Here is a 19,849-nt window from a genome sequence, read left to right as displayed (position 1 = left end):
CCTGTGCGATGGGGTGCTCATTGTGCATGGCTGAGGAAGTGGATTTTAAAACAGCATTTTTCTTAATGCATTGCTGATAATTTTGCAATCACTGGAAAATTTATAGACATTCATTAAATATCCACCTGGCCTGTCAGGGAGATATATTGTCAGGTGATTTTATCTGGGTTTTTGTGTGTGTTTGGTGATCCTTGATTGGTTCCCTTGTAAATGATTTATAAATGATAAATTTCTCTTAATACACAGCTTTACAATATTTGTAAGCTGTTTACTGATTTTTTTTATGAACATTACAAGATGGAACTCGAAATCAGATGTCATAAACAGGCTTTATTAACAGATCAATGCTTTCAATAACATTAATAAATACAGAACAATTACTGAGAATGTTGTTATAAAACACCTATTATGATATCCATGGACAGTGACTGGTGGGACTAACAGTGATAGTCATAGACTGGTTTAACTCATCCGTTTGGTTGCTTTAAGTTCCCATTGGACCAGACTATGTTACTTTGTATCTCCAAAGCACATCAGATGGTGAGGAATTAAGTGCATGCTGGCAGATGTCCTGTGGATTGTGCCTTTTGTCTGCTCAGTCTTCATTTTTCTCTGCTCTCTGGTATGTTCCTCAGCTGTTCAGGACAAGATGCTTTCACATAAATGCCTATTGACCCCATGACAGAGATGGAAAAAGCTCATCCAGCTGTATACAGAACCTCCCAGCAAACCCACTGCCTTTGAAGTACCTTACATATGGTCCATTCTGGGATGACATCCTTCTGACTTATATGACTGAACATAGAACCGGGAACTAGGTTGTCACAGGTGTGGTCAGCTGAAAACAGTTTTACCACTGAGGAACATTTTTCTGAATATTTCTTACATTTTAGTCAGATCTTTGAGGTTCTAACAAAGATCTCTGCCATCTATATATCTGTCATCACATAACTGACACATACAGCTATGAATAAACTTCTAAATTAAGAGATATTGGTTTTATGTACATATACAGTATCCTACCAAAATCCGTGGGACATGTTTCTGTGATGTAAGTATTTTGGCTTGCAAAGGATAAAATGGGTGTGTGCAGTGTAGCTTAGCTTCAGAGGACGACGAGAAGGCGAAGACCAACTTTCAACTGGTCTCATTTTTGATGGCACATTTATTAAAGCCAAAGGCAACTCCAAAAAATCTAATATACATTAATTACTGGGCTTGTGTTATGAATTTTGATAGGATGGTGTAATTACTATATATGTGATACATCTTGCACAGTGAACAGAATGTCTGAACCTAAAATGTGCTCTTTTTCACAGAGAATAATACCTGCAGAAATCCAGGCAACGTGAATATTAGTGAGGAGATTCTGTGGTTCTGGTGCCATTGTCCTTCCGGGGAAACGGGATCCTGCAGTGGTTTGTGTTGGGCTGCTGTCTATGCCCATGCAGGCTGTCATGTGATTTGGCCAGCCTCCAAATGTCCAACAATGGACTGCGGTGATATGCGGTGTATGTGTGCTGTTCCAAATCTGGAGGGATTCTGGGGCTTCCTTAATTAATCCGCCGGGGCCCTCTTTACGGTTCATGCTCTGTGTCTTCTGTGAAATATGTCACTTTTAGAAACATCCATCGTTGATTCTTTGTAGTGTCTCTTCTATCCCACTGCTGACCACAGCAAATCCCGTACGGGTAAAAACCCCATTACATGATACCCTCGCTGCGTTTGCTCCTCCACACCACTAGGGCAGTGATGAGCAGCGTGATGAGGATGGGCACCACAATAAAGGGACCGAGGATACGACTGGGTGGGTCCTGCAGCAAGCGGCCCGACAGGGCACAGTTCTGGAAGTAGTGCTTATGGATGCGGATGAAGAAGTCGTTGACCAGGTGGTTGGGCCAGAAGCAGTCCATGTTCAGGGCTATTACGAAGGTGCAGTTCGTCAGCTGCCCGTAGGACCTGCAGGAAGGATGCATCACAGATGCTTTAGGCAGATGCTCAAAATCTCCAACGTGTGATGAGAACCAAGAAGAATGAAACAAGATGGACAACCCATTCAATAGGTGGTGACAAGCAGTACAGTGGTTAAGGATGAGGTTCATGAGCAATGGGTGCTTGGTTTGTAGTTCAGCCAAAACAAAAAAAGTTTGTTCATGTGATGGTGCACATTGTGCCATGAGAACCCACAAACCCGCCCTACAAAACGAGCAGCCTTATGACAAAAATCTGCAGAGACCTGAAGGTGATGACCACCAGTTACTTCCTCTATATACCCAAATACCAAAACACCTGCAGCCAGCAGGGAGAGAAGAAACCCCCCGCCCACTCACCCCCCCCCCCCCCCCCCCCCCCGAACCTGTAGCCACTATAGGGGATGTAATAAAAGGTATTGCGCATTATAAAAGAGCCAAAATCAATATGAACCACTCCCAGTCTGCCCTGAAATGCAAACAAACCCAGGCAACCTGGTGGACAATCTCTGCAGAGCAACAGATAATAAATACTGGGGCATGAAGCTCGGTCTGGCTGTAAGGCCTGCAATCAATCACAATGCGACTTTGCATGCGAGTGTGGAGAGAAAATGGAGAACTAACAGGTAGCTGTTCCATTAGCTAGAGCGCTGTCCTCCTGTCCCCCACGACAGAGAAGAATTATGGAGGTTGCAGCCCTGTGCCTCTGAGGCAGGTAACCTCTCTTGTACCAGTCGCTGGCTGTTCTGTAGTGCAGAAGCAGCTCCACATGCTGACAGAGCGAAATCGTGAGGTAGCACAAAATCCCAGGCGGGCAACAATCGGTCGGTCCCCCAAGCCTCATCTGCAGTGTCAATGTTCATGCGATGACTCTTGTTTCATACTGATGTAGTGCTGTTTGGTTTATTTTATCACAACATATAAAGTTCAAAATCCCTATTAATGATGCAGGCTGTAAAGCGAATGCCGCTGGTGTAAGTGCAGGGAAATCTATAAACAGTCCTTAAAGGACAATTTCCGAAGGTCCCCAAGAGGTGGACGCGGTCAGCGGTGCGGCGGATGGGTGCTGCTGGGAAGTGTTTGCTCAAATGCCGGGTTCCATGCATCTGTTACTGACATTTCACTGCATAAATGATGATGAATAAAAGAGCATTTGGGACACAGACTCCCGACTTCTGTGGTATATATTTTTTTTAACATCACAAGAAAGTTGACATTAACAGACGATCGGTCCCACCCCCTTACATAAGTACAATACACACAATACAATACATACTCTTTTGTGTTAACTTAAAAATATATAAGTTGCACTATTTTAATAAATATTAATTGAGGTTAATATGTTATTTGTACCTGCATCCCTGTCCAGGGTAACTGGTTAGAAGATACACGGGTAGATGGATGTCATTTCTATTAATACTAGAAACATAAATCCTAAAGAGTGAGTGTATTGTCCCTGAAATTAATCAGCACAGCTGACAGAGCAGTTGACAGCTGTCCTTGGCGCGCGCGCACACACACACACACACACACACACACACACATAAACACACACGCACGCACACACACGCACACACGCACACACACACACACGTAGGGTATACATATCCTTATGGGGACCGCTCATTCATTTCAATGGGAAAAATGTTAACGCTAACTATGACAACCTTAACCCCTACCCAGCCCTAACCATAACCATAAGTAACCTAACAAAATACAAGAGTTTTTGCATTTTTAGTTTTTTCATAGCAGTCACCGATTTTTATAAAATAGAGTTTTCCCTTATGGGGACCAGGAAACTGGTCCCCATAAGGGAAAAAAAACAGATATTTATCATGTTATGGGGACATTATGTCCCCATAAGGATAGGTAAACCCGCTCACACACACACACACACACCTCCTACCACTTCTGACTGAAGAGCTGGGAAGCAACACGTCTTCTTTTCAAGTTGTTGAAATGGTTGGGGGGGGGGGGGGGTCAGGATGATGGATGGACCAGAGGGCTGCAAATGGTGAAAGGCCTGTAAGGGGGGGGTGGAGGTGAAACCCATGGGCCCAATTCATGCTGCTCAAAAAAATTTAACGATTTCTAATTGGGGGAGGGCAGGTGTCCGTAGCCTTCACCTTTGTTTTCCGCTGCATCTATCACTTGCCAGCTATCTTGGGGGGGGGGGGGGCATCCTGGCTGGATTGTGTCCAGATAAACCGGACCGTTGATCCTAATAATCCTTTTGCACCCCGAGAGGCCAGCAGCCGCACAAAGGCGAGCACATGCGTCTGCATTCCTCAGGCTTGGGATTTCACTCACATGCGGGAGTCGCTGCAAATTAATATCGAGCTGAACAGCCAGATATGTGAGCCCAAGACATCTCCTCATCCATCCTGATTGTCATTCATGTAAGAAACAGTCTAGGTTTATGGAATGTTCTGAAATATAGGATGTACTGCACACATCCCGTCCTCTAAGTAATTTTAGGTGACAATGCAGTGACTGATGCAGAGAATGTCCAGTGACACACTTCCTTTGCTACTGGTGCTACAGGAATCTCATAAAGTGGGTTTCAACGTACCAACAATGTGTGTAATTATCCTTGAACTGGAAATAATAAAACCAAATTGATCCTAAACGCTACGGCTTAGCGTTCGCGCAAGCTTTGTCCTCGAGTGAAGAAACGCATAAGCATCAGAACACATACAACAGCAACCAATTCAAATGCACGTTATATAAGCATACGTGATGTTTTTTATTACGTCCTTTTACTGTAAAGCACTACTCCACTTCATGAGGTGCAACATGTAAACAGTTTATTGCACAGATGACAGAGACCATGCCGATGTTCTACTCTTCTCCCAATATGTCTGTCTAAAACAAGCTATCCAACACATTTAGCATATTTCTACTGGCTGAATTACAGCAAGGCTTGACACGGCTAAAAATAACCAGATAGGCAGCTGGGGTGGGGGGGGGGGGGGGTGAATAGTCATCAACCCTCAAACAACAACACCCCCATCCGTGCCTCAGCACACCTCACCGTGCCCCTTTCAAACCACGGCCATTAAATCACTTAAAGGCTTTCCCATGTCTACAATAAATTGTTGTGTGACTTGCTTTTCACACCTGAGAGTAATTATGTCACACGAGAGACCCCTGGGTTAAGTCATAATAGGGGTAAATGATGCTGCATTACAAGTTTTTGCTGATGGTCACACACCCGGGAACCAGGATAATTGTACTGAGTCCGTCCCAGGAGCTGTGCAACTGATCAGTGACAGTGCAGCCCTGCCTCCGACCGTTAGGGGTTTGCACAGTAACATTGTAACACCTGAACACACTACAAAGGAGATGCCATGGAAACGGGTGTGTTGGTGTGTGGCTGCTGCTTGAGAATGAATTACGGTCCACAAGGAAACTCTGCCAGACAACCAACAAGAAAACGACGACATGTACTGCACACAGACCGCTGAAAGGTGCTGCGCATTGAGGGCCTTCAGCTCAAATTTTAACAAGCCAAAAGGAGAAGGTGTTTAGGAAATTAAAATAATACTTATGAAGTCATGTGACCGCATCCATGGTTTTTAAATACAGAGATATCTTCACAGCAGTTCTCACATAATTAGATGGTGGCACCTTGAGTCCAGCACAAGTTCCAGGGAGACCAGAGTAAGTGAAAAGGATGTGACCGTTCTTGGTTTTCAGTGATAAAGGCTACATCTTCCGAATGTCACCAGCCAACGACGGAAATATAATTAGAGAAGACATGATTATAGAAAAACTGATACTTCTCTGACACTTATGAATTACTCTGCCAAACCATTAAAAAATTATGCCTTTGTGGGTTTTTTTTTAAAGAACCTATTCTCAACCACCTGCCTTTTAAGGGGTGAGGGGAAAGTGTACTTCTGAAAAGGAAAATAGCCGACCGCTTGGAGAATCAGGTACAGGTTTTTATGACGTGCAGAAAATGTTTCTAGAAAGGTCTGGATCAGCTCAGTAAAACGAGCGGACTGGAGTGTGACTGCTGTGATTGGCCGCTCGCTCCTGACATTCCGGAAAGGAAGCTGTTTCAGTGATATATTAAAATCTGGTTATCTGGTGAGACAAGCAAAACTGTATTTTCTACCTTTATCAGGTTGTTACTAGGGCAATGTGTTGTGGACAAATGGTGCGAGACGTATTCACTTGAGTTTAAGTCACACATGAAAAAGGACTTTGACATTTAGAGACATCCCAGCATGCTGAAATTGCGCGATGACGACATTGCTGCCTGGGAGATCACAGGGTCAGGCTTACTGCAAAGCCACTGCAGTCCCAGACAGTGGTTGACAACGGAGCTTAACAACAGTAGTTTAACTGAATGGAAACAAAAACGAGTCAAAAAATGTTGCTAGTGTGGTGACTGGCTGGGAGAAAAATGTACAGATCAAGGGAACCATGAGGACCAGAGATGCACACCAATGCATCACCAGAACAGCCGTGATCCCAGCTAACTAAAAAAAAGCGGATATCCACGGCTTTACTCCAAATAGACATGGTTTCAAAATGCTACTAAAATATATGCTTTTGTAATACCTGCACCACTTAAAACACTACCTTTTAAAGTGTTTTGCTTAGTTGACGACATGCACTGTATGACTTCATGATGGGATGGATAGATTACCAAATGACAATCCTCAGAAAAGCTACACTTTGACCTTATTAACTTGCTTTATCTAAAACTGAACCATTACGCTTAGGTCATCCTCGCATCAAAGGTCCTCGTTCACAATGTGCACCCAGACTGTTAGTGTTTCATCTTGCTTTACTTTAAGCTGCTCTTATTCTCTTTATTTCACATCAAAGCCTTGTCTGCAACGCAGGTTTTTATAAACTGACTAAACCATCACCATTTACCATTAAACATGGTCATCGTCGCTAAATATATCTGCCAGTTAGACTGCTTTCCCTGTAGCTGTATTCCTGATGATGTGCAGTTACCATAGACTAGTTTTGATAAATCTAATAAGCACTAAGGCTTTTTCCAACACAGTGAAGAACATTTTCATATAACAAAACAATTTCTATAAGCCAAAAACGTATTAGATAATTATACTTACCAGGACTATATATATAAAAATCCCACAAACACCCCCTGTCTGGGAAATGTATAGCTATTACAGGTCTTCATTTACAGTACAAAAAATGTTGAGGTTAATGAGTGATGTCTTCAGTTCTGTTCTGAGGACACCAGTATGTCTAACAGGGATTTAACTCAATCCATCCAAGCCTTAATAAGACATCTACCTTTAATTTCTTGCACCCATAGTCTGCTGCTGGTCCTGGTTGTCAAAAGTCATTAATACCAGAAAATAACTGTGACTTGGTGGGCAAATGTCTTTCCACTGTGGAAGAGCTGCTTATGGATTTCCAAGGTAATGGCACCTAATGGGTATAGTTGACCACTATTTTTCACCATGGATGATTGATCCTGCCATTATCAAATTACCCAAGTCCTGATTTGTGCGTAATGCATATAGGGCAGCACGATGGCTGTCTCTTCAGTCAAATTCCAGGCATCTTCATTGGATAATAAATGGGCTTCCTCTTATAGTTTTGTTTCACATACTATAGAGCTGACTGCCAACATGCCCGCCAAGGGGTAACACCAGAGGTCTACTTGGGCTGAAGTGGCACCATCAGTCTGCTTAGGATTTTACATCACCGATCTCCACGTGTGCTGTGAACCTAATTAGTGCAATGATTTAGCACAAGCCTGTTACTCGTTAATCAAAGCTTCCTGGCCCAGCCCCGGAGTGAGACATGGGGAAAGGGTGTGAAACTGACAGGAAGAAGGATAGCCTGGGTGCACACCGCCCTGGAGCGAGGGCATCTCTGCCAGGACGGTGTGGCCCGTGGGATCACTGCCCTTCTGCAAGACCATGCATTATTGAAAGGCTTCAGAATGACCTCATGGAATAAGGCTTAGGATTGGGGCATGAATATTTTAGCAAGTGCTTTCGCGGCTGGGTGCGTGCTGTCTGAGCAAAGGCACTTGTCACAGGATCCGCGTTTGGAGCTGCGGAATAACTGCCTAGGTAGGATGCGTTAAGTCTCCATCACGGAAGACTGGGCAGCTGGATGAGTTTTTGCTCTGGGGAGCAACAGCGGCTCCAAAGCACTTAAAAATAACACAGCCAAACACCATCCTCAGCACTCCAGATACGCGGCCCAGAGTTTATCAGTTTCCAGGAGAAGTGAGTGCTACTCGCAGGCATCTGTTCCAGGCCTTTGGAGTTCTGGTCTGATGGCCCATTGCAAGCGCTTGAGTTTGTTCCAGTTAAGCTCTTAATGAGCTTTGATCGGTTTCAACACAAACAAAGGAAAAAGAAAAAGACCTACAAGTCTTAATAAGCAAAAAAGTCACTAAAAGCCTGATCTATACTTGCTGTAATGTTTAATAAATGATCCAATGCAACAAAAGTTCTCATAGTTTTGTATGCTGTTAGAATTAAGCAATTATTCATTAAGTGAAGTAATAAACACAAATCAACCATTTGAAGAAACCAAAAATATACAATTAAAGTTATTTATTTCTTCTATTACTGGTACTCCTCCACTAATACAATGAATAAAAATGAAATATAGTGAGACCTAAAATGTGTTCAGTTCAATTTAATCGAATGAATGCAATATACAGAATTATGAGTTCAGTTGAATGCAAATTCATTAATACTGGAGTTTACTATCTTAAGCTTTTCTCAGAACATAAACGAGCGTACAGAGCAGACCACCAGAACCAGGACTGGGAAACTCAGGGCTCAAGTTAAAGCAAATAATAGTACCTATAAAGTTAATGGTCGCTTAAGTGTGAGACCTTCTCTGATAGTCATGGTGTCTCCTTGCCTTTACTTGTTTGACCACTTTGGATGTTCTAGTGCAAGTAACGATCCTGTCTGGGATGTTCTACAACCCTCAGAGATCTATGCTCTACCTTCCCTAGTTACGGTGTGCAGGATTAAAAGCACGATGCGATTTTGCTTTGTAAGCTCTACTCTTCTGGGAGCATCGGCAAGGCCTAAAATTAATCACTATGATTTTACAGCACAAGGAAATTGTTTGCTTCGTTTGACAGCTAGGGAACAGAAAATGGTGCCAAAAGATGGAGCTGAGGCCCCAGGGGATGAAACAGAGCTGCAGTATGAGTATGAATGAGCGAAAGTGGACAGTTGTCAACTACTGTGACGGCTGCGGGTGAGGGTGCCGTCTAACCGACTGAATAATGTAACAAAACAACTGAAAATGTCATTCCCCGATCAAGGTTGGCAGTGAAGTCAACTATCCGTACGTGACAGTAGAGTCATATTTGGCTGGAACACCCCCAAACTGCAGACTGACGTTAGAATCCCACAGCCCGTGTGCATGATTACGCATGGCACATTTACAGCCGTTCTAAGACTGATGGGAACTCATAGAAATCATCTCAGGCATCCAAAAATAGCTCATCTACAGGGAGAACAGCTGAATGGCTGCTTACACCATCACTTGCACTGTGAAACAGAAGGCACGTTCTGCGAAATTCAGAAAACAGACTGTACTTTCCGTCTTGCGACTGGGACAAGCAGGTCCATGCGTTCAGTTTACAGGTACTCTAGTCTTGCCCCAACTTCTGCTTATGATAAATGGCTTAAAATAAGCTCAAGGCTAAAACATTAAGAATACACATTTCATAAATTCACAGTGGACAGAAATGTGGTAATAATACCATAGTATTCCAGATTTGAATTCTTGCAAAAAATTATACATAAAAGCAAACAAGATGTACATAGGGACATATATCACACGCCAAACACAATGGATATTTATAGACACAGATGAACCTTCTCTGCGTGTTTGTCGACTGTGGAAGTAAATAGAGAAAATTAAGTGGAAATCGTGCGAGACCCTTGACAAAACTGCTAGCTTATACCTTTGTGTGACACCTCCAGTGATCTTACGGAGTTTTGCCTTGCATCTCAATCAACACATGGACATTAGAGTGGAAGAACGTCATCCTGTGGCTCCTAATTAATGGTGACTTTCCCACCAACTTTCATGCTGGCGTCACCAGAACATCTACAAGCCGAGTCCTCCTAAATGAATTGCCTGAACTATTAACTCAAGAAAAAAAAACCTGGGGAGAGGCACTTATTTCCAATAGACTTTCCCTCCCTCATTCATTTTATTGTAGTTAGCTGCTGCTAGTGTTATGTGCCCAACAGCTCCCTATGTTCAAGATCAGGGCATTTCACATAACAGTTACTGACCCATTAATCATAACCAGTAGGCAGCTATAGCAAGTATCCACACTTACTCCACAGTGTCGTCCCAGTTGCACCAGTGACGGTGATCCAGGGCCTCCATGTCCAGTTTGAACTTGGCTAGACAGATCTCCTCAATGGCGTACTGGTAGTCAGCACTGCAAGTTGCTACAGAGACAATGTGGAAGGCCAAGGAGGACGCTGGAGAGACATACAGATACCATGTCAATGACATACGAAAAGTAAAGAACGTCAACATGGTGGTGTGCATATGACGATAATGTAGACCAGCGTTTCCCGACCCAGTCCTTGGGGAACCCCGGCCAGTCCACGTTTTTGCTCCCCTCTTAGCTCCCAGCGCACCTGTAACAGGTATTCAGTGTTCCTGATTGGCTGGGAGCTGGGAGGGAGCAAAAACATGGACCGTCTGAGGATCCCTGAGGACTGAGTTAGGAAACACTGATGTAGACGACATAGAGGTCATATCTGTCCAGATGATATGCAAAGGTGTCAAGTTAATCTTCCTTTACAGTGAATTACAAGGAATTTTCAGGAAAGCTGAGTAAAAGTTTAGCCAAGTTATTACCAAGTTTACATGGAGCCCAAGCCCATTATGTGCAGCAACAAAGGAACGAACACATTTAATTGGGGAAGAAGATTTTTATTGTGGTCTAGATACCCATAATGCAGCGACAACCTGCCAGAAAGCGGTTTTAGGACAACATTTACATTTAACCCATCATAGGCAATGCTGATTTTGCAGATATTACACACGTCATAACTGCCTCTGTAGCATCATATTATCTCATAACCCAACAATACAGCTTCATGCATGTCAAATATTGTTTCTCAGCTGTTTTTATTTAATATAAACTGGAAAAAAATGTATTTAAAATTTCACCTAGAAACTCAACAAATTGGTACTCTTGTTTAGGAAGTTTAGTTTAATTTTAAGTTTAATTTTAGGAACTTTCAAAAGTAAATTTATAATATGTATGTATGTTAGGAGCTTTATGAATAGTAAACTGGCTGATACACAAAATGTCTCTTCGGATACAACAGCTGGTGTAAGAAGGGCTGGAGCTGCACCGAGAAACTCAATGTGGGTCAGGGCTGCTGATGCTGACAGTCTCACTTTGGAAAATTCAGTGCTTGTCCTGTTGAAAAAAATCAGGATTTGTGGAGAGATTATCACTGTATCATAAGTGACAACAGACTCAGCCCAACCTCTTCCACATAGTGGGAGAAATGAAGACATTCTCCTGACAACAATTCATGGGAAAGCGTAATAAACTCAGAAGAAGGCATCGCAATAATCTGGGAATCAAAGTTTCCAGTTTTTTTTTAATATTCTCGTATGAATGCTGAAAATGTAATGCAGTGGGATTCTGTGGTGAGTTCCCCCCCCCCCCCCCCCCCCGAATTCTCCACTGTAAGGTATGGAAAGGAATGAATGAATAGATTGGTTCTGACATTGGTGGGTTAAAATGACTTTTCTTAGGTCCTCTTTAAAAGGCAAAGCTTAGATTTGCAGTACAGCAGAAAGTTTTATCTTCAAGGACCAGGGTAAAATGAAGGCATATGGCACCCATTCTTGCACTCCTGTTTATGCAAGATGTGACAAAGGTTCATACTTAATAAGGAAGCAGGTTTGCACCATTTGCAAAGTATGAGAAGTTTGGTTCTCTCTGTGAGTATATATCAGCATCTGAAATCTGCATGTAGGTAAATCATTACCCTGGGCTTTTGACAACTACTACTACTGCCTTGTAGCTGCCAACAATGCAGTCATGCAAGAACAGGTAATAGTTTTTGCCAGTGAATTCAGGTTCATGCCTCATATGATAAGCTGTAACAATGTTCTGAGTGGTGCTTCATAAAACTAAATTGACCATACAAAGAAGAACTTGTTTCCACAAGTATGAGCAAAAGAACACTGGAAAAGGGAACATTAACACATTGTAAACTGGCAAAAGCAATGCAAAACAACAAAAAGGCTATACATCAAACAGACCTCAGTTAAAATGACACATTGTATGATCCTGTTCTTTTGTTGTAGCAGTTGTAGGAGTTACTAACTTAAACAACATAATCACTATGACATCCAGGTAACTAAACCAATTCACAAAACTCAAATTATCTTGTGTTTATATCCCACCCATGTATATCCATCAAACACACCGGTGTTTTGCAAATAATTTTAGGTTTATGTCTTTAGGTTCTACACCTTCTCATATAGCAGTGCAGAATGATTGTCTTGCGTGTTAGTTTCCATCCAAGAATTTCATAACCAAATGCAATAATCAATTCCAGAAAATATCACTGCAACTGCACAGTGATAGTGAAGGGGAACCTTCTTAGAACCAGGGGATTCTAGATTTAAGTCCTGTAGCTGCACCTTTGGTCTAAGTGCTAAACCCAGTTCCTCAGGTGAAAAATTCATAGGACACCTGTGTTACAGCTAAGGAAATGTAACAATCCTGTTTCAGTAATGTGCCAATCAAATAAAACACACTAGCTAATTAAAAGATGTACATGTAAGCTTATTCCTGCCGGCAGTGTCACTGATGCCAGAGAGCAGGTGGCTCTTGGTTTCACTGAAGCGTGCCGTCTTGTTTACCTTCACACTCAAATCCCTCAGCGAATAACTACTGAGACAGAGATTACAGGGGCACAGTGGGGGGGTAAAGCCCTCCACTGCAAATACCCTGTGGTCACAGTCTTCCTACAATATGGTGTAACAGATGACTTAACAGAGGAATGTTACAATTTAGACACACTTCCTGTTTTTTTTCCACATTATACAGGATAAATGCTTGTAGAGCATGATTAAAGAGATTACTTTTGAAGGACTTGCCCTTGCAATAATTACAACCCCGTTTCCAAAGAAGTTGAGACGCTGTGTAAAATGTAAGTGAAAACAGAATGCAATGACTTACAAATCATATAAACCCATATTTAATTGAAAACTGAACAAAGATAACATATCAAATGTTGCAACTGTATGGGGAGATGTGCTGAATTTTGTGAACAAATATTTACTTTAAATAAATAGCAAAAAATGACCAGTTTCCATGTCAGGCAATGAAGACAGTCATAGGAAACTAATTCCAAAGGTATTAGGTCAGTCCATGCATGGAGCTACACTGAGCTTGTAGACTATTAGCCATCCACAAGGCTGCATGTATCTACGCCATTTAAATCAGAATGTCTTCCACACAAAGTTATGCTATACATAGTGCTCCCTTCATTCAAAGGTATTCTGTATTTGCCCAGGCACTGATACCACAGTGACAAGCAGGCTCACATTCCAGGAGACCTATTTAAGTTACCCTGAAACAGGAAGAAAACAATGAATGATACCTTGGAAGCTGGACTAGGACGTGGTGTGAGGTGTTAGAATGGATAGGGCTGCCGGACTTGGTGCAGGTGGTTTCATGAAATGTATGGCTAGACACCCCCCAAACTCCACTCACCCTTCATTTGTAGCAGATGGGCACCGCAAAGAAAATAATTAAATAGAGATGGGGTTTCACATTTCCATTTTAATGATTTGATAACTTTTGGGCAGAAAGGAAAATCTGTCGCATAGTTAATCCCAAGAATCCATCTGTAAAGATAATGCCGTTGTAACTTCGCTATCTGTGACATCAAAGGAATCTCTCACTCCCTGGATCTCCTCCTCTGTGACTCAGACTCTGCAGCCCACACACACTGACATGCAAACGCAGGAATAAATCTTCAGCATTCAACAGTCATAGTTCATAACTCTCTGCTCATAAAACAAATAGCCTCTGTGGAGCCACCGTCCATCACTATAATACTAAATTGCATTGAATTGTGCTTAACTAACAATAAATCTTGGGCACTATTTTACATTCACTATTTTCCCCATTTTAAAACATCCAAATAGCCATGTTTAAAATTGACTTGATCCACTATACCACTATAATCCTGGATCATCCCATGAAACACAGGGCATCACACAGGGGCCATATTGGACAGCATGCCAGTCTAACACAGTGGCAAAATAGTACTAAACTTACATATTCAAATTTAGGACTATACCATTAATCTACCAGCTGCAGTGTCAGGTTTGCAAGTAACAAAATCACAAATGCGTGCAATGTTTTTGCAGTGTGAATCTTAGTATGCATTCTGCACTCTTATTTACAAAAAAGCTCTGGGAGGTGAAATTTGCAGTTTTATGGAGGAACTTTGGGCACCAAATTGCCAGAGTTTGAAAAAGAAAAATCTGTGCAGCTGATGTTGCAATTTCAAAGTCAAGCCTGTCTGGACATCTGACTGAACTGATACCAAGACAATGTGCACACTTTAATCCACTGTAAGATAAGGAAACATTAGCCTGTATACTTTAAACACAACCAGACAGAACATTTAACTTTTAGCTTCAGAAAATTAAAACGTCCTGTGTTCTTTTGTGCTTCTTTCATTATCCAACACTAATTTGACATTTTGAAAACACTTACATTAATAATAATATCAGTCTTTGGATCTGAGTCCTATAAAATCTGGACAGGCACCTGTTTAGCCTTTACTGGTAGCCTTTGTGGACTAGCTGCATTTATTCCACAGAATTCCGCTCTGCAACCCCAAGAGGGATTAATCAGTTATTGTTCTTGGCATTCTCTAAACTATCATATGAAATATGATATCGCCAACTATACTCAAATTCTGCTCTTGTACAACCGGAACCAGAAGTGAATCAAGATGAGGAGGATAAGGAACAACTTCACGACCAGGAAACTGGTGAGCAGGGAGAATGAAGACCATGATCACGTTGCCGATGCGATGTCTTTATCAACGCCTTGCTTCATATTTCATCTCTAATGAATGCATAAGGGACTGTGATTCAAAGTTCCCATCTTTCATTCTTGGGAACCAGAGTAACAAATATATCAAGAGTATGATGAACACACCCACAAAGTCATCTATCCCACATTATCCAGAAAAGAAGCAACCATGTTCATCACTGCCAGCTGCTGATTATTAAATACCTACACACCTTAGATGATAGTGCAGAAGCACTATGAATATCATTGGTCCAGTGCCCATAATCCCTCACACTGCTACTCATCACTAATCAGAATGTGAACGTACTCACAGGAGTGACCATTTCCATGCACACATACATGCACTGGGGCAAACTCCATGGGCACAATATGTGGAGCCCCCTGGCATGCAGAGTGGCACTGCGGCACGAGCCAACCATGCAGGAGTCTACTTTGTCAACCTTGAGAGGTGAGCTCTCTGATTAAATTACTCCAACATCCGCCTGCTTGCTGTTACATGGCTCTCAGCTTTAACTAATTGCCAGCAGTCCAGGGAAAAATATATCAATGTTCCTTTATTTGAAATACATGCAAATTTATCTCGTATCAGTGTTATCTTGAGCAACTTCGAATCTGCATAAAAAATCTTTGTGAAAGCCTCCTTACACTGCACATGGTATGTATTGTGAGACCCCATCCAAGGCCTTCTTAAAAAATACACAACAAGTGCAAATCCTCATTAAATCTCATTGTATATTTTCATTTTCATTGTTGACACGGCCATGCATTAACATCCACAGCATTTTTGTCATGTTCCCAACCTATGTATAATTATGCTTTTGTTTTACCAAGTCTGCTCCTTATTGATAAAATGTTGGCCACAAACTCCACAAGGGGAACAAACATGTTATTAAGAAGCGTGCCCAGATCACAACCCTGCACCACCAGCAGGTCGCTACCTCCCCAGCTCTGAATAACCCATTGTTAAACAATCACATCCCTACAATATTAGCAAAACCGCATTGTAACTGCAGTAAGGAGTCACATGGAATGGCTGTCTCAGCACCTTTGCAACAGGATTTCCATAATTGGTTTGTGGGTAGTTCATAGAGTGAACGATACTAAATGCTAAAACATCTCAGCTTCGGTAACAGTCTAAATGTGATTGAAGAGCACATTCTCTAAACTAATGGACTGCAAAAACCAACTTGGGAAAGGAACTCCATGAAAATTCCATAGCCAAGCTAATGTCACACTCCATTACAGATGGAAGCTTGTCAAAAGTTGAAAAGGTGTCACTGTATACGTACAATGGTGTGCTCTGCTCTTATTTACAAAAGACTCACTTAATGTAGGAAATCATTTCTAACTCTACGTATGAACTCCTCAGACGTTGGACCTCGGCGTTCTGCTTCAGAATGAATGTAACCAAGGTCGTCAATAATGAGTCCACTGCCTAATTCTTCAGCGTAACCTCCCGAGACCCAAGGAAAAAAGTGTCCTTCAATTGTAGGTTATTTGTCTTTGGAGGAAATAAGACATCTTACAATTTAGATTTTTTCTAATTTATTCTTATTTTAATTTCACAGCATGTCCTCTTTAGTGCACAACAAGAATAAATACGTTTCCCAACATCAGTGAAAAAATAAATGCAAAAATACAATGTCCACTACAATGGACATAAATGAATAGGTCAGGTCTCAGGAGGTTAAACACCATGACACACTTTTCACCGACAACATCCCTCACATTTCCAGTACTGCTTCCGCTGTAAGAGCTCTCTTATAAATGTCAAGACATGCACAATTACATTATTTGTAGTAAACCTAGAGACTGTCCTTTGCTCCTTTCAAACCATCCATGCGTATTTTAATTTTCAACAAACACTGATGCATTTATGGTGAAGATAGGGGAATTACCTCGGGAAATATGGAAACCAGTGGGTGCTTAGAACTTGCTTGAACAGCATGTACATGTACATCTAGGAGAAAGATCCTGCAACAATGGAAACCTGGAGGATAGTTATCATTCAAGTGAACCTGAGTGAAATCAGTTTCAATCAGAGGCGATTTCACTTTAAGAGATTTCCACATCTGCTGCACTCTATCATCCCATATTGTTTTTGGAAAATGTCTTTAATTGTAATCTGTTGTTAATTAATGCTGATTCGTTTTAAATAAGGCTTGGGCAGCAGGCAAAGCCCATAAATGGTGCAGTGCAAAACAGCACTAGATTTGGCGTATTTTAGATAGTGTTATTATAAATGTACTGCTTTGTACTCTCCCATGATTTCTAAATATTAAAAAAAGAGGTTACAAGCTGTATCTTCTTTTTAAAATTAGACACATAGTTCAAACACAGCATCCAAAGTAACAATGTTTATAAACTTATGAATAAACATGTAGCGTATATAATAAACCCTGTGATCGTCAGAAACTAAATATGGGCATTACTAATGATTGTTAAATTTCTACGAAAACTCCAAACATCGATTATTTTTCCACACTCCAGTTATGCTACCTCATAATTAAATGAAACCATCAGTGTGTAAGAACAGTGACGGCCTTTACACAAACTAAAGTGTAGCCAATAGAACTGCTACTTAATCGTCCCTCGGTTTTTAACAGTAGGGAATCGTGGACCAGAAATCACATTTAAATGCCAGATCCAAGGAAAACAAGAACGAGATGTGTGCAGCCTGTTCAGGTCTCGTGCATTTTATACAAAAATACATTTATTTTAAAACACGACTGACATCATGCATTATGTGTTGTTTTAGGCAGAGGTACATGATTTATATATATATATATATATATATATATATATATATATATATATATATATGTGTGTGTGTGTGTGTGTGTGTGTGTGTGTGTGTGTGTGTAAAAATGGTGTTGGGGTGAATATAGAGGCTTTGGGGGGACCATGTTCAGACGCCATTCTCTCTAAATGTCGTAAGATGTTGAGCATGTTGAGTAAGCACTTGAGACGGCGAACAGGGGGCAAAAGCAACAGTTTTAACTTTGGAAATAATTTAAGGTAAGGTGAAGCATGCAAAACAGCTGTCAGTGGGCTCTTTCACCGAGCAATGTAGGAAAGTAACATTTACAACTGACATTTAGCGGAGTCCAAAGCGACGTACAAGTGAGGCAAATGGCACATTACAAACATGCGTGCTGCCAGGGAGTCGACTGGGCATGAGTGCAGCTAGACTGAGCTTCCAGTGAAGGCCCAGGTACCAGTGTAAGCAGTGCTGGAGCAGGAGCTACACAACTTATAACAAAGCAAGGACCTAATAAGACTATTCAAGCACCAGAAGTGCAACATAAGATCGTGCAGGGAATAGTAGAGAAATGCATGTAACCTCTCTAATAACTACAGCACATTACAGATATACGATGTGTTTCGGGAACGATTGCAAAAGACCGAATATTGCTAAACTGTTAATTTTATGGTTCATGTTTAACATTTAGCAAAACATTTTTTGCACGAAAACGTGCTTAAAACAAACTGTCACAAGATTAATTTAAAACGCTTTACATAACCCACTTAGGCAGTGAAACTACACTTAGTGCTGCATAAAACAAACCCTGTGTTTGAAACGGTGCTATATAAATAACGACTAATTAAGTAAGTGCATAAATGATCGAGGGCATTTTCATATAGTAATGATGGGCAATAGCACAACCAATGATACTGTTGTAGAAATAGCTATTTTGCTGTTAAGACAAACAATAACATAATTGCAGAAATCATTGTGCCATATATTACGCACTATGTAATTAAGCTATCCTATTTTAACTACCTAAACGATGATCCGGTAGCCTGAAATCAAAATTAGCAAAGTATTACCAAATACTAGTGTTACCAAATAATAATGTTATTTTAGTAACCCATGGCTAAATCAAATGAAAGCAGATTCATATACAACTTCGGTTGATTTAAATTAAGTCTGCGGGTAAAAAAGTTGCACAAATCCTATTCAGCAGTACTTACCTATTACAAGCCAAAAAAATGTATTTCTCGACGTTAACGAAGTGTCACACAACGCCATGGTCGTTTTACGTATGTGTAAAACGTTTATTTAAAGAAAAAGATTACAAATAAAATGAGTGCGGATAAAGTCAGGTGCTCAAATGTCTGCTTTCCATTGATGCATCAAGGCGAGGTATATATGTCCTCCTCGATCAGCACTGGGATAGTACACAACAGGTAGATTTTGAGTATCTAAAACCTGAATGTGTCAGTCGCCCTTCAGTTTAAATGCAAAGATCCAAAGGCTTTTGCGCGGTTTTGTCATTTCATTCTATCTCAGAAGGACCGCAAACCATGTTCAGTTCTGTGCTCCATAAATGTCGGTATCGGTCTCTTCTAATTATTTCTTGAAGTTGTCCCTTTAAAGCTGGTGTGTGTGCATTTAAAAAAAAAAGTGAAGGTATCAGAATGACTGTCAGTGCGCGAGTGGCAGGACGCGTCCGGCGGAGCTTCGGCTTCACCTCCCGCTGAACGCGAGCGGAGTGACGGAGCAGCTGGATCGGAGACTGAGAAACCCGCTGTGGGCGGCTTTCGTTGTGGGAGGGTCCAGAGTTCGCAAATATATATACTAAAAATCTTACATCACGGGAAAACAGACGTCAAGTGACGCATACTGCAATTAAAGAAACGCACTAAAATCTATCCACACAATTTCATTATGTATTAACATGTAATTTTGCTTGAATTCTGTCGTAAATCAGTGGTGACATTGCAGATAGTTTAAACCAGATCGTTTAAAATTGTGCAGTATGGACATCTCCATAAACGTTTAGAA

The 19,849-nt window shown here is 41.3% G+C and overlaps 1 protein-coding gene across 1 annotated transcript; it reads right to left on the bottom strand.

The window, feature by feature from the left end:
* Nucleotides 1-310: 310 nt before the first annotated feature.
* LOC111850223 (receptor activity-modifying protein 1-like) lies at nucleotides 311-19,588 on the bottom strand. Its single transcript, XM_023823891.2, has 3 exons — nucleotides 19,036-19,588; nucleotides 10,300-10,447; nucleotides 311-1,959 (listed from the first exon to the last, which is right to left on the bottom strand). Exons 1-3 carry the CDS (start codon nucleotides 19,091-19,093, stop codon nucleotides 1,704-1,706), a joined length of 462 nt encoding a protein of 153 aa, XP_023679659.2. The 5' UTR covers nucleotides 19,094-19,588; the 3' UTR covers nucleotides 311-1,703.
* Nucleotides 19,589-19,849: the final 261 nt, after the last annotated feature.

Source organism: Paramormyrops kingsleyae, chromosome 16 (genome assembly GCF_048594095.1).
Source record: "Paramormyrops kingsleyae isolate MSU_618 chromosome 16, PKINGS_0.4, whole genome shotgun sequence".
NCBI lineage: Eukaryota > Metazoa > Chordata > Actinopteri > Osteoglossiformes > Mormyridae > Paramormyrops > Paramormyrops kingsleyae.
This window is presented reverse-complemented; position numbering and strand designations above follow the sequence as displayed.